Below are 24,125 nucleotides of genomic sequence, written 5' to 3'. Positions count from 1 at the left end.
CACATTCCTGTTCCAGGCAGACAGGAAGGAGGGCAAAGAAGAGGCTTCTTCTAGTTGAATTGGCCCCCTTTCAAAGAGTTTTGTTGGAAGCCCCATCCAATGACTAGCACCTTGATGCTCATTGGCTACCTTCAGCTGCGAGGAAGGCTGAGAAATGGAGGCTTTTAGCAAAGCACATTGCCACCTAGAACAAAATCAAGGATACCATTGAGTGAGGAAGAACAGAGGAATGAGTATCAGGAAGGCAACCAGGAGTATCTGCCCCAGCATGTGTGAAATCAAGCTCCAGGCCTAGGATCCCCACACACATCAGGATGCAAAACTGACCACATGTCATGCTAATTTCTGAGCCCATAGTGGTGGCTTTGAGCTGTAATCACAAAGTGTAACTTTGGGCAATCAAGGTCTAAGTGGAAAGTCGTGGGTGCATTGGTCGCCTGGACCCTTCTGCTGGGAGTACAGATGGGAGGGAAGTTTTATTCTTAGAACTTGTTGCTCTTCCCTTGAGGCAGGTGCTTGCTTGCTTGCTTTCTATTTTTTTTTTATTGAGATGTAATTTACATAACATAAAATTCACTATTTTAAAGGATATAATTCAGTGCTTTTTAGTATATCCACTACGTTGTGCAACCCTCAGCACTATCTAATTCCAGAACATTTCCATCACCTCCCCCTCCAAGGAAAAAAAAAAAAAAACCATGCCATTAGCAGTCAAAGCAGATGCTTTCTTCCACCCTTCCCCACCCTTCTCGGGTCCACGAGAGAGCCAGACTTGCCACATGAGAGGGCACTTGAGCTCCTTGCACAGCGTAGGCTCAAATCTTGGGATTCTGGAATATTTTTGCATCTTCTTGGGAGAGCCAAGGAGGAGGTCATGTTGCAATTTGCCTAGGGCAAAGGAAGAGGGATCCGCAAGGACGCTGGGGAGCTAAACATTGCCTGCTTCTGCTGACCGTGAGCTACCTTCCCACGGGGAAGGGAAGGAGGGTCCACCCTGAGCGGTGGGGGCATCTTCAACAGCTTCTGAGACTCCAAGGCACATGGGGGGTGACACCCGAAAAGTTCAGCAGCAGCTTGGAAAGCACTCTGTGGTGACCCTAGATGTTGACAGGGGATTTTTAGATTCGGTGGGTATTATTTAATGTAAAAAGGGTGAAGGGGATGCAGAACTCATTTATTAAAGATCTTATATGTTCCAAATACAAACAGAATCTCATTTCTCTACTCACAACGGTCCTGGGCAGTATCATACCCATTTTACAGAAGGAGGACCTGAGGGTCCCCAAGAGGAGTGACTTGCTCTGACAGTAGAGCCAGAATTTCAGACACTTTCTTCTGAGTGTAAAGGCTCAGCGTTTCCCATTGTGTCATGCCACGGGCACCTGTGAAAATGCCTCGTGGCGTGACCCACGACAGGTAAGAGCCTCTGCCTTGAGTGGCCTAGTTGTTGCTGCCTGTGGGCCAGTGACAGTAGAGGGGGCTTGGCTCAGCTCAGCTCTGGGCTTCTCTGTGCCGGTGGGAGCTTGGCAGGAGATTCCCCTCCTTCTGCCCTCTTCCTATTCTTTACTCCTCAGGCAAAAAGGTTGTTCAAGGAGACTCCAGGATTGGGGTCTGCCTCGTCACTGTCACCAGGAGCCTTTCTTTCTGACTGACTTGCCAGAGCTCCCCATCAGTCCTCGCCGTGCCTCTGAAAGCAAAGGGAAGGCAGCTGTGGGATCCCGGCTGAACAGAGTCCAGGTAAAGCAGGCTCGAGAATGGATGCATGGGGGGGTTGGGGTGTCACAGGTCTGAGCACAGAGCCGGGGGGGGGGGGGGCAGGGAGCAGCCAGGGAGGATTGTAGGTTCTGCTGCTCGCTTGATTAAGGGGGTCAGCGTGTGTATGTGTCATCGAGGTGGGCAGGGAAGGGGAGGGCTGTGTGTGGGGGGGAGGATATATATATGCTGGTGTGGCTGATAACAGCGGAACCAAGCCTCACATCCGAAGGAGCCAGGCTACTGACAGCTCTCAGGTAGGCAACTGCATGCGAACCCCAGCCCCAAGACAGACAGCCGGGAGCCCTAGGAAGGAGCGCAGCTGCCTGGGGCTCTCTCCTCACCCTCTCTCCTTTGTCTGGGGTGGATGCTGCTGGCCACCTGCAAAATTATTTCCCCCTGCGTCTTACTTTCAGGGCTCAGAGAGGGGGTGGGAGGGGAGGGCTGAGATTTTTATCCTGAAGAGAGATGCAGAAGAAGAAAGAGCTGAACTTGGAAATGAGAAAAAGTTTTGATTTCCCAGATGTGGCCCCTACTATGTCATTATCTGTTGAGAAAAGGTGGATGCGGGAGTGAGATTAGGGGAGGAGCAGACCCTGGGGCAGGGGGCTTGCCTTTCAGGGCACCCTTGTGAGCGATTTCTCCCTGGGGCTGACTTCCTTTCTTTCCTTCCCTCGGAGTGCTTGCAGGCTGGTTTTCAACATGCCACTGAACTTGATTTGGATTTGGGTTTTTCCGTCCTGAGGGAACCCTCCTCCCTTATGCACTGAATAGAAATTGCTGGTAATGATATGGGGAAAAGTGAGACCCAGGGCGTTGGGCTTGACCAGTGCAGTGCTGAACGCGGCCACTGTGTGTGAGACCCACGTAGATTTCTGCAAGGATGACCTTGGACTCCCAGACCCTGTATTATGTGGTGGTTTCTTCTCTTTCTTTGCATGTTTCTCCTCCTGCCCATCTCTCCCACTGAAAGGTCTCTGCTGAGTCCTGCTGAATATGACGTTCAGAAGTCATCCAAACTCTCGCTCTTTCTCAGCCTCCTTTTCTGTCTCCTTTGTGCGTCTCTCTCCCTCTCTCCCTCTATTTCTCTCACATACACACACACAAACACACACACACTCTCTCTCTCTCCCTCTCTGCATGTCTCGCTTCCCCTCCCTTCATTACCCATCCCTTCCTCCCCCCATCTCACTCGGAACATGGGTAAGTTCTGGGGGAATTTCAAGTAAAGCAGGATGCTTCGGGAAATGGACTATTTAAAGCGAGCTGCCTTGGACTTGAATACCCTGATCCTGGGCTTAAACATCTGTGTTTCGCTTCCTCGAGCAGCCCATAATAGCCCCAATTATAACCAATAACATTGTTCGGCAGACTAACAAAAGATGAGCTTTGCATGGCATTTGCCAGCAAGCCTAAACCAGAGTTTTCAACATAGATGGGGGGAAAGTAACTGCCTGGCTTCTTATCAAAAACCTCCCAAAGAAATTGCTGCTCTTTTCGCTGCCTGTGGGTGGCTGCTGCGCTCACTCCTTTCTCGCATTTATAAAGTGAGGCAGGGAAATATTCAACGCACTTCCACTGATGCTGCGATACCTTGAACAGAAAGGATTCGGGTTCCTTTGCGCTGGCTGAGACCCCTGCAGGCAGGGGTGCCTGGAAAGACTGCCCTCGAGCACCACCTCAGTAAAAGGAGCAGCTTCCACTGGTCCATGGGTGCCGCCCCGTCGAGGGCACTGTGGTGCAGCCTGGAGTTTGGGGGTGCAGTCCCGTTCTCCACAAGGCGGCAGCCCCTGGTTTACCAGCTGAAGGCTGAGGGTACTCGGAGTTTCAGAGAATGCAGATTTTGCTTTGTCAATGAGGGGAGTAATTGCAGGATTAGGCTGAAACCCATGCTCTCTGGAGCCGATGACAGGAGCCGTCACAAAGCCATTCTGTATTCAATCAATCAGGTATTTATCATCTACACTCCAGCAGGCAGGGGAGATGGTGGGGGGGGGGCTCTGGTGGATTCAACAGAGGTGATGATAACAGCCCTTTACTTTCATACAATGATTTACATCTTCATGCTTTCGCACCCATTATCCCCGGCAACGGCCCTGTGAGCCGGTGTCATTGTCTCCGCGTCGCAGTTGGTGAAACTGAAGCTGAGAGCTCAGCTAAATACCGTGTCCGGGACTGAGCTGGACCGAGCCCTGGCAGGACAGAGTCCAGCCTTCCTGACTTCTGCACACCAACCCCCTGAGCCCAAGGGTGCTCACCAATTAATGGCGGCAAGGGTGGGACCCCACAAACACAGTGAAACGATTAGAGGACAATGCAAGGCTGGGTGTAATGAAGTCCTAAACGGCGTGGTCCAGACAGCGAGTGCTGGAGGAATTTGGAAGAAGAGGCACCTGCTCCAGGGATTCCAGAGATTCGAACTGGGCAGGCAAGGAGGTAGATTTGGCTGGGCTGGGGGCTTTGGGGGAGGGAGGTGGCAGCCAGGACAAAGCCACAAAATGAGGGCAAGGGAATTAACCTTGACTGAAACCTACTATGTGCCAGGAAGTGAACTAAACTTATCTACATGCTTATTTCATGCTAACACCCACCCCCCAACACACACACGCGGTACGGATGTGGGGTTTAGGGATGTGCGTGTTCTATGGTCTTATCAACGGGGTTCAGTGAGCCCCAGCCCGTAGTCCCACAGCTCCAGAAGCCCAGGACAGAAACTTTGCAACTGCGTCTGGGGGGAGCCACTCATCAAACATCGTAGGGTGGGGGTGGGCCCTTCTCAGAAAACGGGAGTCCTCCCAACAGCATCTTGTGGTGGCTTCAATGGCTGAGAGCTCATTAAGCAAAGGGGATTTTCTCAACGCTTTTATTTCAATGCCTATAGGTGTTCCCACTCTCTAACACGAGGGTTTCCTACTAACTGCAAACCTTGAGATTTGGGGCACATCTATTTTGGGGGCTGAGCCAATTTTCTGGGCATCTCCCTAGATCGGCTCCAGTCACGTTCAGTCTTGACGTTCTGCGATCTTGCGCTGCTACGTCAGCATTGCAGAAACACATGCGGCCGGCTCTGAAGGGCCTGGCTTGGCAGATGAAGCGTAAAGCTTGCTCCCGAGGGGTCGAAGTCTCGGTGAGAATGTCAGTGAATCGCCATACAGCCAAGGCGCAGAGCCAAGCTCCCCTGGTCCCGCACTCGTCCTGTGCTCCCTCCCACCCCCATCCCCATTCATCATTTCATTCGTTCAGCCAAGAGCGTGTGGGACATTCGTGATAGGAGCCTCGCAGGGCAACGTATCGGGCAAGACTGTCAGAAGCCCTCAGCTTCGTAGGAGCGCGTCCGTGTAGCTGAATGCTAACGAGCTAGGCCAGCGGTCTCCCAGAGGGGCGTGGGCCCCCACAACCCACTGGGCTTTGGGAAACTGAAGTCTTTTGTTTTTTTTTTTTTTTTGTAATCTTTCTTAATTTGCACTTTAGCAGGTTTGGGAACGTACGTAACTTATAAGTCAATTGGGAATGTGTGCTCAGAGCTGTTTGATGGCTGGAGGCTAAAGCAGTTTGAAGTTTGTTGGTCTAGATTCGTTGCTCTTTGACTATTAGGTATTTTCTAGCCTTTTTGAAAGACCATGCAGTGATTTTAATATAAAAGCAAATGAAAGCTTTTAAAAATCCATTTAAATTATTTTGACAGCCTATGCAGAACTGCGGGCCAGAATCAGGAGGTTCAAAGTTCAGAGCGATACCTTTCCAGCTTGAGGCAGCCCTGACAGGAAATGTGTCTGTTGCCCCTCTCCAGGCCCTCTCCTGAGCCCTGCTGGGCCTTCAGCCCCTGGCCTGTGCTGCCCTGAAGCCACTTCCTCATTAAACCCTCTTCTGCCCCCCACCCCCCTTCCCTCCTCCCTCCTTGCTTCCCTCCCCAGGGGAGCACAAATATCTGGCCACTTATAAAATAAAAACTACTAACCATCTAACCCAACGGCCTCTTTCTGGAGAAGGGGAAACTGAGGCCCAGAGAAAGAAAGGGGCTTGCTGCAGATCCCACAGGTAATGACAGAGCCGAGGCTGGAGCCCCGGCCTCTCTCGTTTCCAGCACAGGCCTCTGGCCCACTCCTTGCTCACCAGCACCCGCCACACTTGATCTGTGTAGGGCGGGGGACTTGCTTTGCCCTCCACCTCCTCTATGCTCACTCCCTCCTTCCAGGCGAAAATCTAGGGCAGAAGAAGGACCTTTTTGAATGTAAGCATATTCGTGAGAGGAGGAAAAGCCAGTAAAGAGGCCTCCCTTGGTCATAGCTGGTGAACGAGCAAAATCCGGTGTAGGAGTCCTGTGGACAATGGGCCAAAGAAATGAGGCGTGTAGAAGACAAACCCTTGTGCCTGTGGGCAATGAAAAATTCCTCTACGGAGGAGAGGGGACAATAAGACGTTGCAATCAGAGAGGGGGGGCCCAGAGTTCCAGATAAAAGGGAGTCCTTAGCATGAGCTCGCCTACACAGAGACAGATGGCTGCAGAGTTCGCTGAGTGGCCAGCGAGAGCAGGAGTGGGGAAATCAGATGGGCGTGAGGGTCACCTCTGCCACTCCAAGTCATTTCTCCTCAAGTCTCTGTCTTCTCAGCTATAAAATGGGGGCATAGGATGCATGCTTGCAAAGCAATTAACACAGCGCCTGGCACCTCGTATTCTAAATGTAATAGTAATGTGATGACTGTCGGACACAGACAGAGACTGGCCCGGTGCGATTCCACCAGAGCTGGCCAACCCGTCCGAAGCAGAAGCAGCATATAAGTTTATGTTTTCCCAGAACACGCAGTTTGATGTCAACACATGGGACTTGAAGTCCTGGCTCTGCTGTTGATAAGCTGGATAATCTTAGGCCAGTTGCTTAACCTCTATGAACTTCTGTTCCTCTCAAAAAGAGGTATCTGGTTAACCCTCGGATAGAGGGTCGGATATGAATATAAAAATTTGTTGTAACTTGTAAAGAACAATATCTACTTGTGTGGCTGATGGAAGGAACAGAGACGTACGTGCCTCTAGCAGGAAGTCTGCCCCCCCCCCCGCCGCCTTCTCTGCTAAAAGCTCCAAAATTACAGGCTTTCTCAGAGGCCATAAGACAAAACTCAATTAACTTCTTAGCTTCGTACGTAATCCTCCAAACAGATAAGCAACTAATTATATTGCCCTGGGAAGGAAGATTACATGCAAATAGATTAAGGCTAAAACACAGTGGTATTTTATCTTCATAAGCAACGAGGCACAATTAAATTTACAAGGTGTCATTACCGAAATACGAGGTAATTAAACATTTCTTTATTCAATAAGAGATGTCCAGATTATAGCAGCACCACATGGAAGTGCTGACCGAGCTAGGTTCACCAGGTGAAATACAAGCCAGGTAAAATTCAGGCGTACCCTGGGCAGTCTTATTTACTGAGGGTCAGGATTCCTTCAATAAACAACCACCACCACCTGTCATGATCCCCATTTTGCCATTGAGAAGACAAACATTCTCGGGTAAAATCACTCGCCCAGAGTCACGCAAAGGGTAAGGATTAAATATAAATATACCCCATGAATTAATTAATTACCCGCCTTCACCTTGCTTGGCATTAACTTACACACAGAGCTACAAGAAAAAGCTACATCGATGTTGCTGAGATTTCTTAAAAATGAAAAACCTCTATTGAGTTTCCAATACAGTTCAAAATCTAAGTTAACCCCGAACACAATGGTACCGGGTGCTGTGAGGAGTACCAAAAAGTACAAAATGCGGTCCCCTTTGTAAGGATAATTACATTTATTCTGAGCTTTCACTTATATTGGTCTCATTGAAATATCACAACCTTGGAGACAGGCCTATGTTGCTCCCATTTTAGGGATTCTTGGAATTGCAGAGACTAAATAGCTTTGTGTATGGATGGGTTTTAAATAATAGGTGGAGTCACTCATTCAGAGCTAGAGGTGGGGGGACATAGAGGGTAGGGAGGTGGGGACCTGGAAGAGAGGTGTCCCATGGACCCACCAGGAGGGCCAAGCGAACGCCAAGTAGGTTCGGGAAGGTTTGCCGAGTGCCAAACCAAGGACAGCTCACATTTTATATGCGGAAAGGGTATCAGACACATTTTACATGCTAAATGTCCCAGGAGCTCATCTTCTTTCTTCACCTCACCCTAAAAACCCATTTACCCAGAATTTGAGATAACAAACATCAGTCAATCCCCGGGGCATTTCCTGAATGTGCAAGTAGCCGCGGTTAATGAGGTTCATGAAAAACCTCAGCCGGAGAGCGTTTCATTAACAGCTGTCACAACTTATCAGCTCAGCCTACGCCAACATTCTGTATTGCAATTGTGTGTTAGGAAGGAACCCGTCCCGGGCTCCCAGCCTTCCCTTTCCTCTGTGACATACAGGCACTGCCATCGTGTGGCCAGGGAGGGCACAGCCATGCCGTTCTGGACAAATTCTACAAAAATGTCTCCCAACTGGAAGGACTAAAATCTAGTAGAATAAGAAATGGAAAGGCAAGTCTGAAATTAAACAAAAGACATATTCGGGCAGTCCTCAGTTTAAGACATGTAGGTATATGCGGCTGTTTGGAATTCAAGACGCGTTTTCTCTTCAAAAGAACCTGTGATGAACTTCTACGGCTTGTGTCCTAGCACCTACTTGAGCTGCTGTTAAATGACACTGTTCCACCCGTGCCTCAGAGCCCTTTGCAGCCAGCCTTCCACCGCAGCGCGCATGGGGCTCCAGCTGAGGAGAGCATCTTGCCTCGCTCTGGAACGACCCTGTTCCCGCCCCTCCCCCCTCGCACTGAGCACACCTGCTGTCGGTCGCACAGTCCTGAAGTGGCTCCTGTGCCGTCAGCGTCTTGGGCCCCAGTGAGGCAGAGGTTCCTGGACAGTCCCCAGCTCTACGTGAGCTAAGGAGAAGGAAGAGCGCTGCCACGTATCACACACCCTCGGCACCTCTTCAGTGCCTCCTGACTCCGTGCTGGGTGCTGGGAATACAGAGAACCACAGAACATGGTCTCTGCCCTTCGGAAGCCACCGTCCAGTGGGGCAAAGAGACACAGAAGTCCAAGCGTACGGTCCGATGTCGTAAGGGCCACGCGAGGCAGAATGATGGTATTACAAAGTGATGGCTACGTGCTGGGCTCTTCCTTTTATAAGCCTTTGTGGAGTACTGGGTATGTGCCAGGTGCTATTTTAACTGCTTACAAGCATCAATACATTCATCACCCTGTGAGACGGGTACTCCGATTGTCCAAGTTTTACAGATGAGAAGCTGAGAGGCTGCGTTAGCGATATGGGGTCTGTAGGGATGAGCGGGTGAGAAAACGCGAATCAGAGCTCGGTGACAAAGGTCTGCTGTGCCTGTTTGACACACAGGCCCCGAGGCTCTCGCCCTTCCCACTGTGATGTGCTGCTTCACGATGCCATGGAAGCAGACGAGATTCATCTAGCTCAGACCAGGGGTTGCAGCTGGCTTCCCGGAGGGGATAATTCTTGAGGTGCGTAGGAAGTGTGACCCGGAGACGGGTATACTGGGCAGAAGGAAGAGCGTGTGCAAAGAGTCAAAGGCCTTAAGTACAGGATAGAAATGGGAACGACAGGTGATTCACTAGGACCAGAAGGGACACCAGGGTGCACGACGGGAGAGAAAGCTAGAGAAGGCGGGCAGGAGCAGTACGCAGTCCCACTGGGGTTACAGATTTAAGCATGAAGTGACGTCAGCAGACTTGGAGATGCCGTGCTGGGAGGCCAGGTCATGAGGTGGACGAATTAGGAGCCCATCACAATAACCAAGGCCATAAGTCTCAACTAAGGCCCTGGCCCTTGGGATAGAGAATAAAAAATGCATAGGATAAGTTTCTTTGTATAGGGATGGACACCCCATCATCTGTAGGGTAAAGCCCAAACCTTTTGGAGGGCAAACAAGAGCCGGTTCCATCAGAGCAGACCTTCTCTTTCGCAGGGAGCTTCCCTTAGGGCGTGTGGGCAGGTGGCCCTGGGATGCCAGGCGGCTCACCACTCTCTCACAGGCTGTGGTCCTAAGTCCTCTCTGCCTTTCCAAAGGCTGTTTCCTGGGACTTTCAGATGCCCTCTTCTTTGTCCTCTTGACAAACTGCTACTCATTCCAAGCCCATCTCAAACGTCCCCTCATTGACTTAAAAAACACTGACTGAGCGTCTTTTCTCGGATATCCTCTTGGTATGAGATGCTTGGGTGACACCCAGGCAGGGCTGGGAGAGTCTCCCAAAACAGCCACTGGTGAATTCAACGGCAGGATCCCCTTCTTTCTCTTACCTACTTGCTCCACTCCACACCCATCTTCTACCAGGGCTTCTCAGACTTTAGCACGTGTCTGCATCATCTGACAATCTTGCTGAAAAAAAAGCAGACCCAGCTTCAGGGGTTCTGGGTTAGGACCTGACGTTCTGCATTTCTAACAAAATCCCAGGTGACGCTGATGCTGGTCTGTAGGCTGCCTTTGAAGAGCAGGGCTTATACATTTTCTCAGTAGAGTCTGATGAAAAAGCAATAAAAGCAACAATTTTTTATTTTTGATCCCGGACTCTTTGTGGAGATAAAGTTTACATACACTGAAATGCACAGGATTTAAGTGTACAACTCCATGGGTTCCAGGAAATGTATACACCCCTGTGACCTATACCTCAGTCGAGAACATTCACAACGTTGCCAGAAAGTTCCCTTGTTCCCCTTTCCATTTCATCCTCCAAGTAAAGATCTTTCTACAGGGACGCAAACTGATGCAGTCCAAGGAAATAGCTTTCTGATTCAGGAGGCTTGATCGCAGGATGAATTTAAAGAGGAGCAGGAAAAACTGCACATCGTTCAGGCAATCCTATGTAAAGAATATCAATGACTAATCTAACTAATAATAGTTGAAGCTATTATCTTCGTGTCTTTGTTCATTTTTCAGTAAAGAATTGCACATACCTGGTCCTGGGTTTGCATGGCCTAGCGTGGTGAACCTAGAGTTTGTGTGCTCAGGAAGCTAGCTCACGCCAGCAGGGCAAACAGACAAGGAGCCTGGGGGAGGCTTCCGGAAAGAGCAAATTCTGGCTCGTCGGGGCATCCCTGTCTGAGACAGGGAAGGCTGGGGAGGAGACAAGGTACACAAGTCATTCATAAATCTCACTCTCGCACGGCACTTTGCAAAACTTCCCTTGCGGATCTCCTCTCTTCGCATCGGCCCTGTGCCAAGACAGGTACCGCCGTTCCCCTTTTATAGCTATGAGAACTAAAGCTTGGAGAGATCACCTTATGGTCACACGGTAAGTTGCAAAGTGAGGCCTTCAGCTCCCTGGAAGCGCCTATGCAGTTTGAGGCCAGCTAGGTGGCTCCCCTAGGAGCCCAGACACTAGCCCCTGCCCCAACGGTGGGCCTGGCTGACTGGAGCAGGCCTCTTGTACCCTTGATGACCCATTCCCTCCTGGGAGGGGAATCCTGAGCTCTGGTGCTGTTCCCTCTGGTGCATCCCCCCCCACCCCATGTGAGGCCCACCGCAGAATGGCTGTTCTAATTGCCGCCCACCCTCCCTTGTGTTTTAGCATTTTAGAGCCCTGCTTCCTGCTCCCGCACCATGAAAATCCTGCTTTGTGACCTCCTGCTGCTCAGCCTCTTCTCCAGCGTGTCCGGCAGCTGCCAAAAGGACTGTCTGACCTGCCGAGAGGAGCTCCGCCCAGTTCTTGACAGCTTCAACCTTGAGGTAGGCCCCAGAGCATCCCTGTCTTCTCCTCCTTCCTGCCTCCAGACCCAGAATGAGAAATTACAGCCTTGCCCGGAGGTCAGGGACTCGCCTGGTGTCCCGTGGTCAGCAGGAAACGGATGAGGGCATTCGCATCTTCTAAGGGCAAACCCTGTCATCTTTCCACTTTTCCACATTCAGATAAATGCCTGCCTGGGCTGTCATTTTGTTCCCATTATTAAAATAATGCATACTCGTTTTGGAGAATTTGGCAAATTTGGAGAAGTCTAAAAAAAAGAAAATTAGCTTTAATCCCACCTGTCAGAGAAAGAATCCTAGTTTTTTCACTTGCTATATTATACCAGCGTAATTTCCCCACGTTATTAAACATTATTTTAAGTTCTTTCTTTCTATGAATACAATATAATTTGTTTAACTATCACCCTCCTGTTGAACATGTCTGTTGCCCTCCGTTTTGGGTATTATAGGTAATTCTACGATGAATACCTAAATGCACCCTTATACTTTAAATTTTGAACTTGAGGTGCAAATCTGGCAGTAAATTTCTTTTCGTTAAATAAACTGCTTTCTCCACTGCATTCATGTCAATCTAAATAGTTATTCCTCTATTAAATCTAATATGACTCAATTATTTTTTCTTTGTAGTCAGACTTCTTTCAAAAGATGTCATATTTCAAACCCCTCAACCTTTATTTTTTTAAGATTTATTTATTTATTTTACTATTTACTTTTACTTTTAACAGTTTTTATTTATTCATTTGAGAGAGAGAGAGAGCATGAGCACGAGCAGGGGGAGGGTCAGAAGGAGAAAGAGAAGCAGACTCCCCCTGAGTGGGGAGCCCAATGCAGGGTTCAGTCTCAGGATGCCGGGATCACAACCCGAGCCCAAGGCAGACACTTGACCAACGGAGCCACCCAGGCACACCTTATTTATTTATTTGAGAGAGAGAGAGAGAGAGAGAGAGAGAGAGAGAGAATGGGGGGAGGGGCAGAGGGAGATAGAATCCTGGAACAGTCCCCCCTTAGTGTGAAGCCTGACACGGGGCTTGATCCCAGGACCCTGAGATCATGACCTGAGCTGAAATCAAGAGTCAGCCCCTTAACCAACTGAGCCACCCAGGCACCCCTCAAACTCCCCAAACTTTAAAAACAACCAAAAGTACCCACTGCTCCTTAAGGCAAGTGTGCAAATACAGAACCTATATTCACATTGAGCTAGCTCGCTAACGATGAGCAGAGGCAGCCCCTACGTACCCAAACACCAAGCTCTTCCCACACCTGCTCAGTGGTTTTTGAGCCTGTTTTCTGAACAACAAAAACTAATGCGTCGTGAAGAGCATCCCCAGATGACCCATCCAAAGTTGAGCCATCCTTCTCATTCATCCGTTACGGTTTTTCTGAGCATTTACTGTATGCTGAGCCCAGGGTCAGGCCAAGGGATCTGAAGGTAAGCAGGTGGACGGAGCTTGCAACTAGTGGGAGAGAAGATCCCACAATCCCTCCAAGAGGGATTAATTATTGGGTGCTGGGGAAGCACAGAACAGTGGCCCCCAAACTAGACTTTTGGGGCTTTGGGAGGAACAGATGTATCTAAGGAGACCTAAAGAGTGGGAGCAAAGAGGCAGGGAGGGTGCTGGGGGGGAGGTGGAGGGAGACGGGGAGCACCGGAGCAAATGCCTGGCGCCCAGAGGGAAGTGGCATTTAAGGAACTGAGAAAACTGAGTTTGGCTGGAACGCAGAAGGCCCACAGGCCTTTGCTGTGCAGCCCAGAGAGGTTTAAAAGTTCATCGACAAAACACTTTCCTCTGACCTTAGTAAACAGGGCAGACGACTTAGTGTACATGTAAACCAGTGACGAGTTGTTAGCCTGATAATCGCCACCCTGCTCAATTCTCCATTTGCAGTCTAGACAAGACGGGAAGTTATGCACAATTCTGGAATCTCTGGCCTTCACGGCAACCCTTTATTTCCCACTCAAAAACAGCATTAGGACCTGAACCGATATTTGTACACCCAGGGAGAAATCTACACTTGCGGCTTTGAGGCTGCATCACTCCTTAGCTGCTCTCTCGGAGGTCCGGGGCCAGTTTGCAGGCTTCCTTCTCCTTGTCCTCTCCTGGTGACCTTGCCTGGTTCTCTTCCCCATTCCGACTCCTCTTTTTCTACTTCCTGTTGGACTCCCGTTCCTCTCCCCACTCCGTAAACACAAGTGACCACCAAGATTCGGGATTATCTCGCCACACCCTCTCCTTCTGAGATGCCATGCCTGGATCCCAGGCCTTCAGCTCTCCCCAGGCTGCAGGTGCCCCAACGTCCTCTCCTCACCTCAATCACTTTTCACAGTTCCTAAGAAATCCCGCTTTCCCTTCCTGGCCTTGCCTAGGGTTCAGGGACTCGTCCCACCATTCTGTGCATGCCTTTCCCTCCTCCTTCATCCAATACTCCTCCTTCAAAACTCAGATTCAACTTCACCTATGAGAACACTGCTGATTCTCCACCTGCCCCAAATAGAGCCAGCCCCTCTCTCCTTTGTGTCCTGACAGTTACTTGTGTCTGCTAGTCTCTCAGCATAAGGTGTGAGCCTCCTTTTCTGATTGTGCTGGGGATCCCCAGCGCAGAGCACAGAGCGTGGCACGAAGCAGCGCTCAGTGAACATGTTCCATGGAAATTGTAAGAGTGCAAGACCCTTAGTCCACTAACGGGCCCAACCCCTGCAGATGCTGCAGACTTTTTACAGTGGTGTCTTCCCAAGCCAGTAAAGAATTTGGAGCCTGTTTCCATCCCCCCCTAGCATCTTACATCTCTGGGGTCTAGACAACACTGTTAGTAGATACAAAGAAGTAGATACTTCTTTGAAACAAGTTAGGTTATGGCCAGTTGGAGCTTCACAGGGAGGGATAAATTCTTCAAAGCGCCTGCTGACCCTCAGAGGACCTGATTGCCTGGTTGATTTGTTTCTAGTTTGTATTCATACTTAAACCTATTTTTAAAAAATTTTTTAAATTTTTGTTTATTTGACAGAGAGAGGGGTAGTGAGAGAGGGAACACAAGCAGGGGGAGTGGGAGAGGGAGAAGCAGGCTTCCCGCTGAGCGGGGAGCCCAATGAGGGGCTCGATCCCAGAACGCTGGGATCATGACCTGAGCTGAAGGCAGACGCTCAACGACTGAGCCACCCAGGTGCCCCATATTTAACCTATTTTTAAAAGTTTGGTGAAATGCCTAGAATGTTGACAACCACATCTCATTTCCAAATCTTGCAACACTTTTCCAACTCTGTGAATTATGGGGGCTGGGGGAACTTAGAGATTTCAGCACGGGTCACCTTCCCAATCCCTCCACGAAATTATGTAATACTGAACTATTCCCAGGCCCTCCTAAATCCTTGGCTTTATCAAGAAGTTCTGTATTTCTCACTCCAGATCCATGGTCCAAGTATGGCTGGCTTTTGTTAGACTATCATTCTGGTCGGGAAATGACTCATACACCCAAACCCATTGCAATGTCTTGGGCTTCCACCTAATTATGAATGGTACTTCCTCCATCAGCTTACGTAGAAAAAACTAGATTCACCGCGTCGTTTTAGAGGAAAACGAGAAGGTAACCCTCAAGGTCTGGGGAAATTTATTTACAACTTCTTGAAATTTGATTAATAACAAAGGAAACTAAGTTCTAGTGCTTTCTACCTTCAATACATGAAAACTCTTACTCGCTGATTTGCAGTAAGAGTTCCTAATAGTGCAAGTTTTCTCTTGCACTGTTCATCTGTTTGCCTACTAGTGTTAGCCCTCAGATATTCTAGCAAAACCTCCTAAAGCAAATAGCTCCCAATGCCTCTTGGTCAGAGATGCTTTGATGTTTTAGTGGCAGAGACCTAACAGTCTCAATGAGCCTCTTCTTTTCCTCCCAATGGGCTCATGTGCCTATTTCCCTGATGTTTGATCCCAGATATCCAAAGGGCCCTTTGCTCAGTTTCCCCACAAACCCAGCTTTACAGATCAATTTGGCACCAGTCTGAGACTTTCCAGATACTCACCCACACTCTAGCTTAACAGAGCAATGTCATCAGTGTGGGCTGTGAAAATGTGTCCAGCTCACTTAATAGACCATTAACCAATCTCTGGAAAGAGGCCGGTGGGTCCCTTAGACCAGAGTGTTAGGCGTTAGGCTCATCTGTCCATCTGGTGCTGCAAATGCTGTTGTGAATTTGGATTCCTCACATTTGCCCAAAACCTTCTCCTAAATCAAGAGTTGAGATGATTTTGTTAGTATCTAATTCATCTAACAGTATGTTGAGTCTCTGTACAGCCTATGCATCTGGCTTGATCATAGAATTGTATTTTCTCTGATTGACACCTCATCTAATTACCATCTGGGCTTAGGAACCCAGAGGCTCACAGAAGATCTAATAGCCTCTAGGTTTAACAACCTCCACCTGTTCTTGTAAATGGAAGGAGCCGAATCGTTCAACAAGCATTTGGGGCTCCTATTCTGTGAGGAGTGGACCAAGTCTGCTCCAAGGCCATGTTAGCTCCAAACTCTAACTCTTCTGCTGGCTTTCCCAATACTACCTACACTCTCCTGCCTTTCCCTTTACTCCGTAGAGTCGGATTCCTCACACTCAGCACTGTGGACATTTTAGGCTGGATAATTATTTGTCATGGGGGGCTGTCTGGTGCATTGTACGTCATTTACCAGCATCTTTGGCCTCTACTCATCGGATAGCAAGAGCGTCTCTCCCCCCCTACCCACTGTGTGACAACCAAAAATGTCTCCAGACATTGCCATATGTCCCTGGGAACAAAACTGCCCCCTTTAGACACCCACTGCTATAGAGTAATCACCCAATAGGATTATGATCTGAACGAATGTACTGCAAGTTGGTTTTCTTCAAAGTATTTCAGGAGCAAGCTAAATATAGACCCAAGTAACCCTTTCTCTGAGGGAGACTCCGCCACTGTATTCCGTGGTGACACCTTCCTCCTCAGGGCAAGTTCCAAAGCAGGGTCTCTCCAAGTAAGTCCAGCTTAGAATCACCTGGGGGTTTGCTAAAAATGCAGATTCCGGGGCCCCACCCTGGACTTACTAGGTCAGCATCTCCGGGAGTATAGGCTGAGGATCTGCATTCTAACAAACCAGCAGTGATTCTTAAAGAGCACTCAGGTTGGCAGCTACCATCATGTTAAAATCTGCCCTCCCCACCTATGGAAGTTGCTTCCATACCCAGTGACACTGTGGCTGTGAAAAAGTGATTTCTTTATGTATCTCTGCTGAGTTGGCACTGATGATATTAGTTCTATCAGCACCTCTGAGGAAAATCTAAATGGAAAAGACATGCTCGTGAGTTATGTATGAGCAGGGCCCATCATCACTACCTCTGGCTAGCCGGGGGGGCTCGCAAAAGCTGCACCTTGGAAGCCTTATCGGTGAAGAAGAGCGGCACTCCCATTGGCTACTGGCTCTTTCTCCTCTCTGGCCCAGAGGAAAACGAGCAATTTTCCCATCAGAATTTACCTTTTAGTCTCGCAAGATCCTTAGTCTTGTACTCATTCGCACCAATTTGCATTGCAAGCACACAGAGCTCATTGAATAGATGTCCTGGGTTGGAGCTCGAGACATTTGGGTTCTTGTTCAGGTAATATCTTGTCTAATGGTGTAGTTTTGGACACATGACTGAACCTCATCATAACATGGGAACATGGACTATGTCAGTAGTTTCCAAACCTAACGCAGATACCCAATTACCCGAGCTTTGTAAAAGTAAGTTTTAAACCCTGGTTCTATTCCACAGGAATTTAATTGGCTTTTGAATTCTGTCTTTTTAAAGGCTCTAAGGGGCGCCTGGGTGTCTCAGTTGATGAAGCGTCCGACTCTTGATTTCGTCTCAGGTCATGATCTCAGGGCCATGGGATCAAGCCCCACCTTGGGCTCCTCGCTCAGCAGGGACTCTGCTTCTCTCCCTCTCCCTCTGCCCCCCAACCCCCATGCTCTCGCTCTCACTCTCAAATAAATAAATAAGTTCTGAGATGATCTGGAGCCATACCCAGACCAAGGAGAACAGACTTGAGGTGGAGAAAGTGTATCAGATAATTAAATTCACCTGCTAGTAAGAAAGACCTAAAGTAACAGTGGCTTAAACAAGACAGAGGTTTGATTCCTCATAAGGAGGTTGGGAGGTAGATAGTACAGGGCCGGTATGGCGGCTCCGCCACCTCCCCATTGTCCCAGGCTCCTTCTCCTTCTACTTTATCTGTAGATGGGTGCCACTCTCACATGGCTTCCATCCCCTGAGTCATTCATGGTTTCAAGATAGCCAATTGAGCACCAGCCAAAATGCCCGCATTCTAAACAGGAGTCTGGAGGAAGGAAGAAGAATAAAAGGATGCTCTCCCCAGATAAGTCAGCCTCCTGTTTTCCCGGAAGCCACACCTGATCACTTCTGTGTATATGTCATTGGCCACCTCTGGCTGCACAGGAGTTTGAAAAACGTACGTGTGACCTTCAGGAAGAAAACAAGTGTTCTGTTAGGAAGGAGGAGGAGAGGTGGGGATGGAATGGACAACTGGCAGTGTCTGCCCCAGAAGGGAATTCTTAACAAATTGCATTTAAAGTGCTAGTCAGACATTTTGATAGAGAGACCAGACAGGGATCAGAGAAGTGTCGGGAGTTCAACAGATGTCAGGTGCTGGACATCCAGATCTGGGATGCCCTGAAAGAAATGACCAAAATCACAGAAATGAACAGTCACTGGGGGGCAGATTGTAAAGAGAGATGAGAAGAATCTTAAAGATAGACTCTTAGGAACACAGGAGGAAGGAGCACAACAGTCTGAGAGGTGAGTGCAATGTCGGAGAATTTTCAGAAGGGTGTGGTCTGCGTTGCCAAATGCAGCACCGTCTGTGAGAATGAGGGCTAATTGGATCCGGTGACTGGGAATTCACTGGTGGCCCTCTAGAAGGCAGTTAGTGGAAGATGAGGGTGGGAAGCAGATTTCAAGGAGATGAGGCAAAAATGGAAGATGCTGAGATGGAGGCATGAGTGCAGACCACATCTTGGAGAAGCTTGGCAGGGACAAAAGGGGGTCAGGGGAAGGAGTGGCAACGGGTTGCAGGAGAAGTAGTACTGGAGGAGCCATTTTTGGGGGTTCGGTGGGACAGCTGCAAGGTGTGTGATTTAGCTGCAGGCACATTGCACTCCTTGGCTAGGGGTCAGGATGGAGACTTTGCGCATATTGGCATCTGTGCCACTCTGAACACTGGGGACAGGGTTTTGCTCCCCAGATAGGGGGTACCAGGCACACACACCAGTCTTCTGATGTCCTGCAGCTGTCCAGACAGAGCAGTAACTCTTGATGCCCTGTAAGCCAGGCAAGACTCCAAGGTCTGATGAAGGGCTCCGCAGCTGCCCACTGACCATGATGGCAAGGTCAAGTTGAAGTGGGATTTTCATATGGCTGAGGACAGAAACACAAAGAAGGGTTCCGGGTGAAGCCAAAACAGCAAATAGTAGGTAAAGTTGGAAGTTAGACGCTTCCAAAAGACCCAGTCAGAGATAGGAATATGGGAGGTGGGGCCAATGCAAGGACCATTCAGGAGGGGTGTGGAAACGTCGTGGCCAGGCTGTTGGTCTAGATTAGGAGTAGGAGACACCTGGAGAGACAGAGCAGCATCAGAAGTTCCCTGGGGCCCGGCAGGTCCACTGGATAGCATCTGATGGTCCCTCTTCCCCACCTGAACCTGACTGCCAACCTGCCTACAATCCGAAGGGCCTTGACTCTTGTTTTCTATAACTGACGCACAGGTAGTGATAACTAGTACATGTGGGATGAAAAATGAACAACGCCAGGGTTCGTCTTAACATGGCGACCTTAAAATAGCCAGGCAGATTTAAGCACATGCTTTGACATCTTAAACCAACTGACCTCTCTCAAGCCTGATAAGAGAACAAAATAAAATTCTTCTTTCTGAGTGACCCTCGTGAGTTGTGTTTGGCTCTGAAAACTCAGCTAGGGCTCTAACTGGGTGTAGTTTGGAGCACTCTTTTTGCATTGACTTTCTGTGTCACCTGGGGTAAATTAATCTCACCTCTCTGAGCCCGGAGTTTCTTCATTTGTGAAATGATGGAGCTGGGAAGGACAGTTTTCTGTGTCTCCGCAACTCTGAAATTCTATGAACCTAAGTAACTACATGTAAAACTGCTACATGGTCCTTAATAAAGAGATGCTTTGGAAGCACGTGCATTGGTACTCATGTGGATTTTGTAGCCACCAGAAGGACTTTATCTCCTTGCCTTGGACTAATAGACATTCCCAATCCTTCTCCTTTCTCCCGCCTCTGTCTTTGCAGGTGTGCATCCTTGAGTGTGAAGGGAAGGTCTTCAGCAGCCCTCTCTGGACTCCATGCACCAAGGTCTTGGCCAGGGGCTCCTGGCAGCTCAGCCCTGCTGACCCAGAGCATGTGGCAGCCGCCCTTTACCAGCCGAGCGCCTCCGAGGTGCAACTGAAGCGCATGCCTCGCATCCGGAGCCTAATCCAAGCCCAGAAAGGGACAGAGCCCGGCGTGGATGAGGCTGGAGAGATGGAGCAGAAGCAGCTGCAGAAGAGGTTCGGGGGCTTCACCGGGGCCCGGAAGTCGGCCCGGAAGTTGGCCAACCAGAAGCGGTTCAGTGAGTTTATGAGGCAGTACCTGGTCCTGAGCTTGCAGTCCAGCCAGCGCCGGCGCACCCTGCATCAGAATGGTAATGTGTAGCCGGAAGGGGAGCCTCTCCCAGCTGCACCGTCCACTTCAACCCATGAGTGAGTTGGGCACGAACGAGCTGGGGGTAAAAAGAAGCCTTACATACCCAACTGTCTTAGCCTCCCTCCGGGACCTGGAAGCACGTTAGCCCCCAAATACATACACACACCCCATACCACCTCAAGGTGTTCAGCTCCTGGGAGGCGGGGGAGATATATGTTCACCTCCCCCACCTCCTACCCGCCCTTTGTCTAGGGAGCAAAGATTTTCCTAGGATTGTTCCTTAAGGCTGACCACTGCCATTTAGAGATTGGTTACCATGGGGATAATAGTAGCATGTTAAGATAACTAATTCCTCTATAGCTCTCCAGGAGCTCAGTTACTATGGGGACAGTTAAGTGGACCAATCTGCCTATCCAGTTGTCATAGCAACCATTCAGTTCACCTTCCCTCAGAGACTATCTCCAAGAACCCATAGCTGGACCTACCTCTAGCCATTTGCAGTCTGATTTCTGTGGCTGTGATGTTGCTATTTCACCTTCGAAGACAGCTTAGCGCTCTCCTCCCCTACCCCCTGTATCTCAAGCGGACTGGATTCCACGGAAACCATGGCCCTTTCCCACTTTCCCCCTGTCAAGGAGTTCTTGTTAGGACCAGGAGTTACACTTTCAGCTTTTCTTTCCTCCACTCCTCGTTTGTCCATCCTGTCGCCTTGCCAGAAATGGACTGATTCCCTGAGGTCAGTGGCATCATCACTGAGCAAGGCTTGGAGAATTTGGCCTACCTGACGAAGTAGTTTTAGAATAGTGACTGAGAGATCGTCATCTTTCCTCACTTCCACTTCTTGCCGGGGCCATTTTTATTTTTGTTTGTTTGCTTGCTTGCTTTTACTCCTCTCTCCCTCCAGTCCTTACTCCCATGGGAATGCTTATGCACATACTGTATTACAAATCAGATAATAAACATCAAAACCCCTAATTTACGGCCCAGTGGTTAAAAACTCCACTTTCCTCAGCCCAACACCTGTACAGAACTTCGAGTGGCACAGGAAACTCACACAGTGGAATTTTCTGAAACTCTAAGAAAATCCCTCTCATCAAGCAAATGTGCCTGAATTCATATATGGGAGTCTGATGATCTCCAGAGCCTCATACCTTTTCTTCAACAGTCTAGAAACTTACCCTAATGGAAAGAATGAATCAGTTGGCCAAAAACATTCCCCAAACATTCCCTAAGAGGGACTTTTGCCTGACTCAGGGGCATTTAAAAAAAAAAAAAAAAAGTCTACATGTGCTGTTTTATTATACTTTCCGTATGCCAAAGGTAGCCCGATCATTAATAATCTTCATGCAAAGTGTACTAATACAAATGTTAATCTTTGGCACCCACACTTCAGCATGGGGCAGCCCATGTGGCTCTTCGCAGGTAAGCTGGTTTGCAAAAGGCCCATTGCCAAATACAGACATAGGGATTAAGTTGTGAGGAGAAGGCTGCCATGCGTATTTTAGCAGAATGACTCATCCCCAAAGGCCCTGAATTAACCCGCACCGTTTTTTGAAGCCATACTCTCGGATCCTTAACAAGCATCCTATTTCTTCCTAAGCCATATTTGCACAGCACCTAACACGGTATATCTTTCAGAAGCAGCCTGGATTGAATTCTTAGGCATTTATTCTTCTTAAAGTGGCTCTTAAGGGACACGGAGGCCCTTGTCTAGTTCTGAACCACAACTATTTTCTGTACCTATAGACAGATTAAAATCAGTCACAATAGCAGGAATCAATTTATTTAAAAAAAAAAAAAAACGATTTGAGCCCCTATTCAGACAATTGATTTTGCTACTTTTCTATTAAACTTCCAGCTGAGAGGCACTGAAACGTAACTGGTAACTAGCTTCTGTCTGCTGCTTTGCTCAAGATGTAAAGTTCTGGACGGAACCATTGAAAACGTTAACTAGCTCATTTGGGTATATTATTGATTTTTCTCCTTCCTCTTTCTGCAACCGTCTCTCTGTGTCCTTTGTGGCACCCATTCATGGTGGCTGAGTTCCAGTGGGGACATGTACTTACGAATCCACCCCAGGCAGCTTAAACCCTGTCTTCGCTCGCCTGCACACACCCCAACCAGCCCTACATGCCTGAGATGTCTCCATCGTGGGGGATCTCGTTCCGGGGCTGTTCTGAGATGCCCAATACCCACCTATACTTGGAAGTGGGGCCTCCTAACATGGAAATGGGATAAAGAACCCTATTAGAAGGTGTAATGATGTGTTAGGAAGGAGGGACATTGAGGTGCAGATCCAGTCCTAGACAGAACTGTGCAAAGGGGTGTCTTCCTCCGGTCCCTTTCCCTGTCCCTACTCTACTCTGTCTTCTGCCCCATGCCTTGACCCTTCCTGACAGTGGAAAGTGACCGGATTCATTCATGGTGAGGAATTGGTGAAATCGGGTTTAAAGAGCACTGGCAATATAAAAGAGCCATAAATGAGGACACAATTTAGCCTCAAGAAATGAATTACTGCACATGGATTCCAAATACCAAGGATTAGAGAGCTGTTTCTGGGCACGGGGCCTACGCTATGCCTTTCAAATCCCAGCCGACAGACCTCCTCTTTATTTTGTGAGTCCTCCCAGTAGACTTGAGGCCAGAAAAAGCAGGTGTATAGAGGAAGTTCAACAGTCTAGAAACTTAGGGAACCCTACTTGCTGCTTTGGGAGCTCTTTATTCTGTTGATAAGTTTTCAATGCCTCCCTACTATTGCTCAGGCAAATAGGATTAAAAGGTCAGAAAAACTATTGGGTTTGCCATTTTAATCATTTCTGTCTCCCCAGGTGTCCGGGTGATCCCCAAAACAGCATGTCTCCAGCCCCAGACCTGCCGGCTGGGAATCGGGACTCCTTCTTCCCCAAGGCACTGAGGCAAGCTTTGCCTCCAGGTCTCCGCCCCCAGGGCAGAGACCCTCCCTGTCTGATTGTCTCTCCCTCCCCACTCCCGCAACCCCCCCCCATGGCATGTTTCATGACAACCTTGTTGCTACATCAGAGTGTATTTTTGTAATTCCTCCAGCTCACATAAAAACGGCCCCATCTTTCCTTCTCACTCCCCCTTCCTCTACCAGGGGTGGGTCAAAGGAACAGGAAATCAAGCCTGGGGTTTTGACTTGTCACTGCCATAACTTGTTTGTAAAAGAGCTGTTCTTTTGGACTGATTGTTTTAAACAGATATTTCTCCATTAAACTTCTACTGAGCAAATGGTTAATAAACTGGTTGGCTGTTCTTAAGTGAGGTAACTGAGAGCCCAGACTCCAGACACGCCATCAGAGCAGCCTCTCTTGGGAAGCAGAAGCAAAAAACACATGGCTCTGCTTGATATAAAGCTTGAGGGGCAAGAATACATGAGCATAAACACCCAGATTGCACTGCGTCTCCCCATCCAAGTGCGTGAATGGAATGGGTGGGGGGCAGGGTGCTCAGAACCTCCCAGTGTCACTGTTGGGGCAGCTCGCCAGGCTCCACCCCCAGTTTCTGATTCAGAAGGAATTTGCATTTTTAACAAGTTCCAGGTGGTGCAGATCTTGCTTGTTTGGGACCACTGGATGGAGACACGACGAAAAGGGCAAGAGCCTAGCCAAACTTGTTGGTGTCATTTTTATCCCCAATTTAACATGAAACATGTTAAGATGTAACTGTCAGGCGAAGAAACAGAGGGCGCACCCAGACAGGGTACGTGAGGACAGTTAAACATCTACAGTGTAGACCGGGCGATGGGAAATCAGTAAGAGAGGGTAAGGAACACTTCCGGCAAGCTGGGAGTCCTGGTGAGGGGGTTACTACTGGAACCCAGGGAGAACTGTAGCTCTCTGCCCCCACCCCCCAGGAGGGAAACATAGCCATTCAGACACTATGTGGTG

The 24,125-nt window shown here is 48.9% G+C and overlaps 1 protein-coding gene across 3 annotated transcripts; it reads left to right on the top strand.

Moving 5' to 3' along the window:
* Window positions 1–1,938: 1,938 nt before the first annotated feature.
* Window positions 1,939–23,464, top strand: PNOC (prepronociceptin). 3 transcript variants are annotated; one of them, XM_087866362.1, is made up of 4 exons: window positions 1,939–2,009; window positions 11,325–11,482; window positions 19,825–20,215; window positions 23,046–23,464. In XM_087866362.1, the coding sequence occupies exons 2-4, from the start codon at window positions 11,357–11,359 to the stop codon at window positions 23,129–23,131; spliced, it is 603 nt and encodes a 200-aa protein (XP_087722488.1). In that variant the 5' UTR covers window positions 1,939–2,009; window positions 11,325–11,356; the 3' UTR covers window positions 23,132–23,464. The 3 variants fall into 3 exon arrangements, with proteins under 3 accessions (XP_087722488.1, XP_087722489.1, XP_045630028.1); XM_087866363.1 differs by having other exon boundaries at window positions 19,825–20,273; window positions 23,046–23,134; XM_045774072.2 differs by lacking the exon at window positions 1,939–2,009 and adding an exon at window positions 3,990–4,188.
* The last annotated feature ends 661 nt before the right edge of the window (window positions 23,465–24,125 follow it).

The sequence above is a fragment of the Ursus americanus genome, chromosome 13, assembly GCF_024610735.1.
Source record: "Ursus americanus isolate L20-20 chromosome 13, mUrsAme1.1.p, whole genome shotgun sequence".
NCBI lineage: Eukaryota > Metazoa > Chordata > Mammalia > Carnivora > Ursidae > Ursus > Ursus americanus.
Note: the sequence above shows the minus strand (reverse complement) of the source record. Positions and strands in the feature narration are given on the sequence as shown.

Bases quoted from the DNA above. Each gene is read 5' to 3' on its own strand.
- PNOC (XM_087866362.1), top strand. From the start codon at position 11,357: ATGAAAATCCTGCTTTGTGACCTCCTGCTGCTCAGCCTCTTCTCCAGC. The intron at 11,483-19,824 runs GTAGGCCCCAGA...CTGTCTTTGCAG, and splicing joins TTGACAGCTTCAACCTTGAG to GTGTGCATCCTTGAGTGTGA. The intron at 20,216-23,045 runs GTAATGTGTAGC...CTGTCTCCCCAG, and splicing joins GCGCACCCTGCATCAGAATG to GTGTCCGGGTGATCCCCAAA.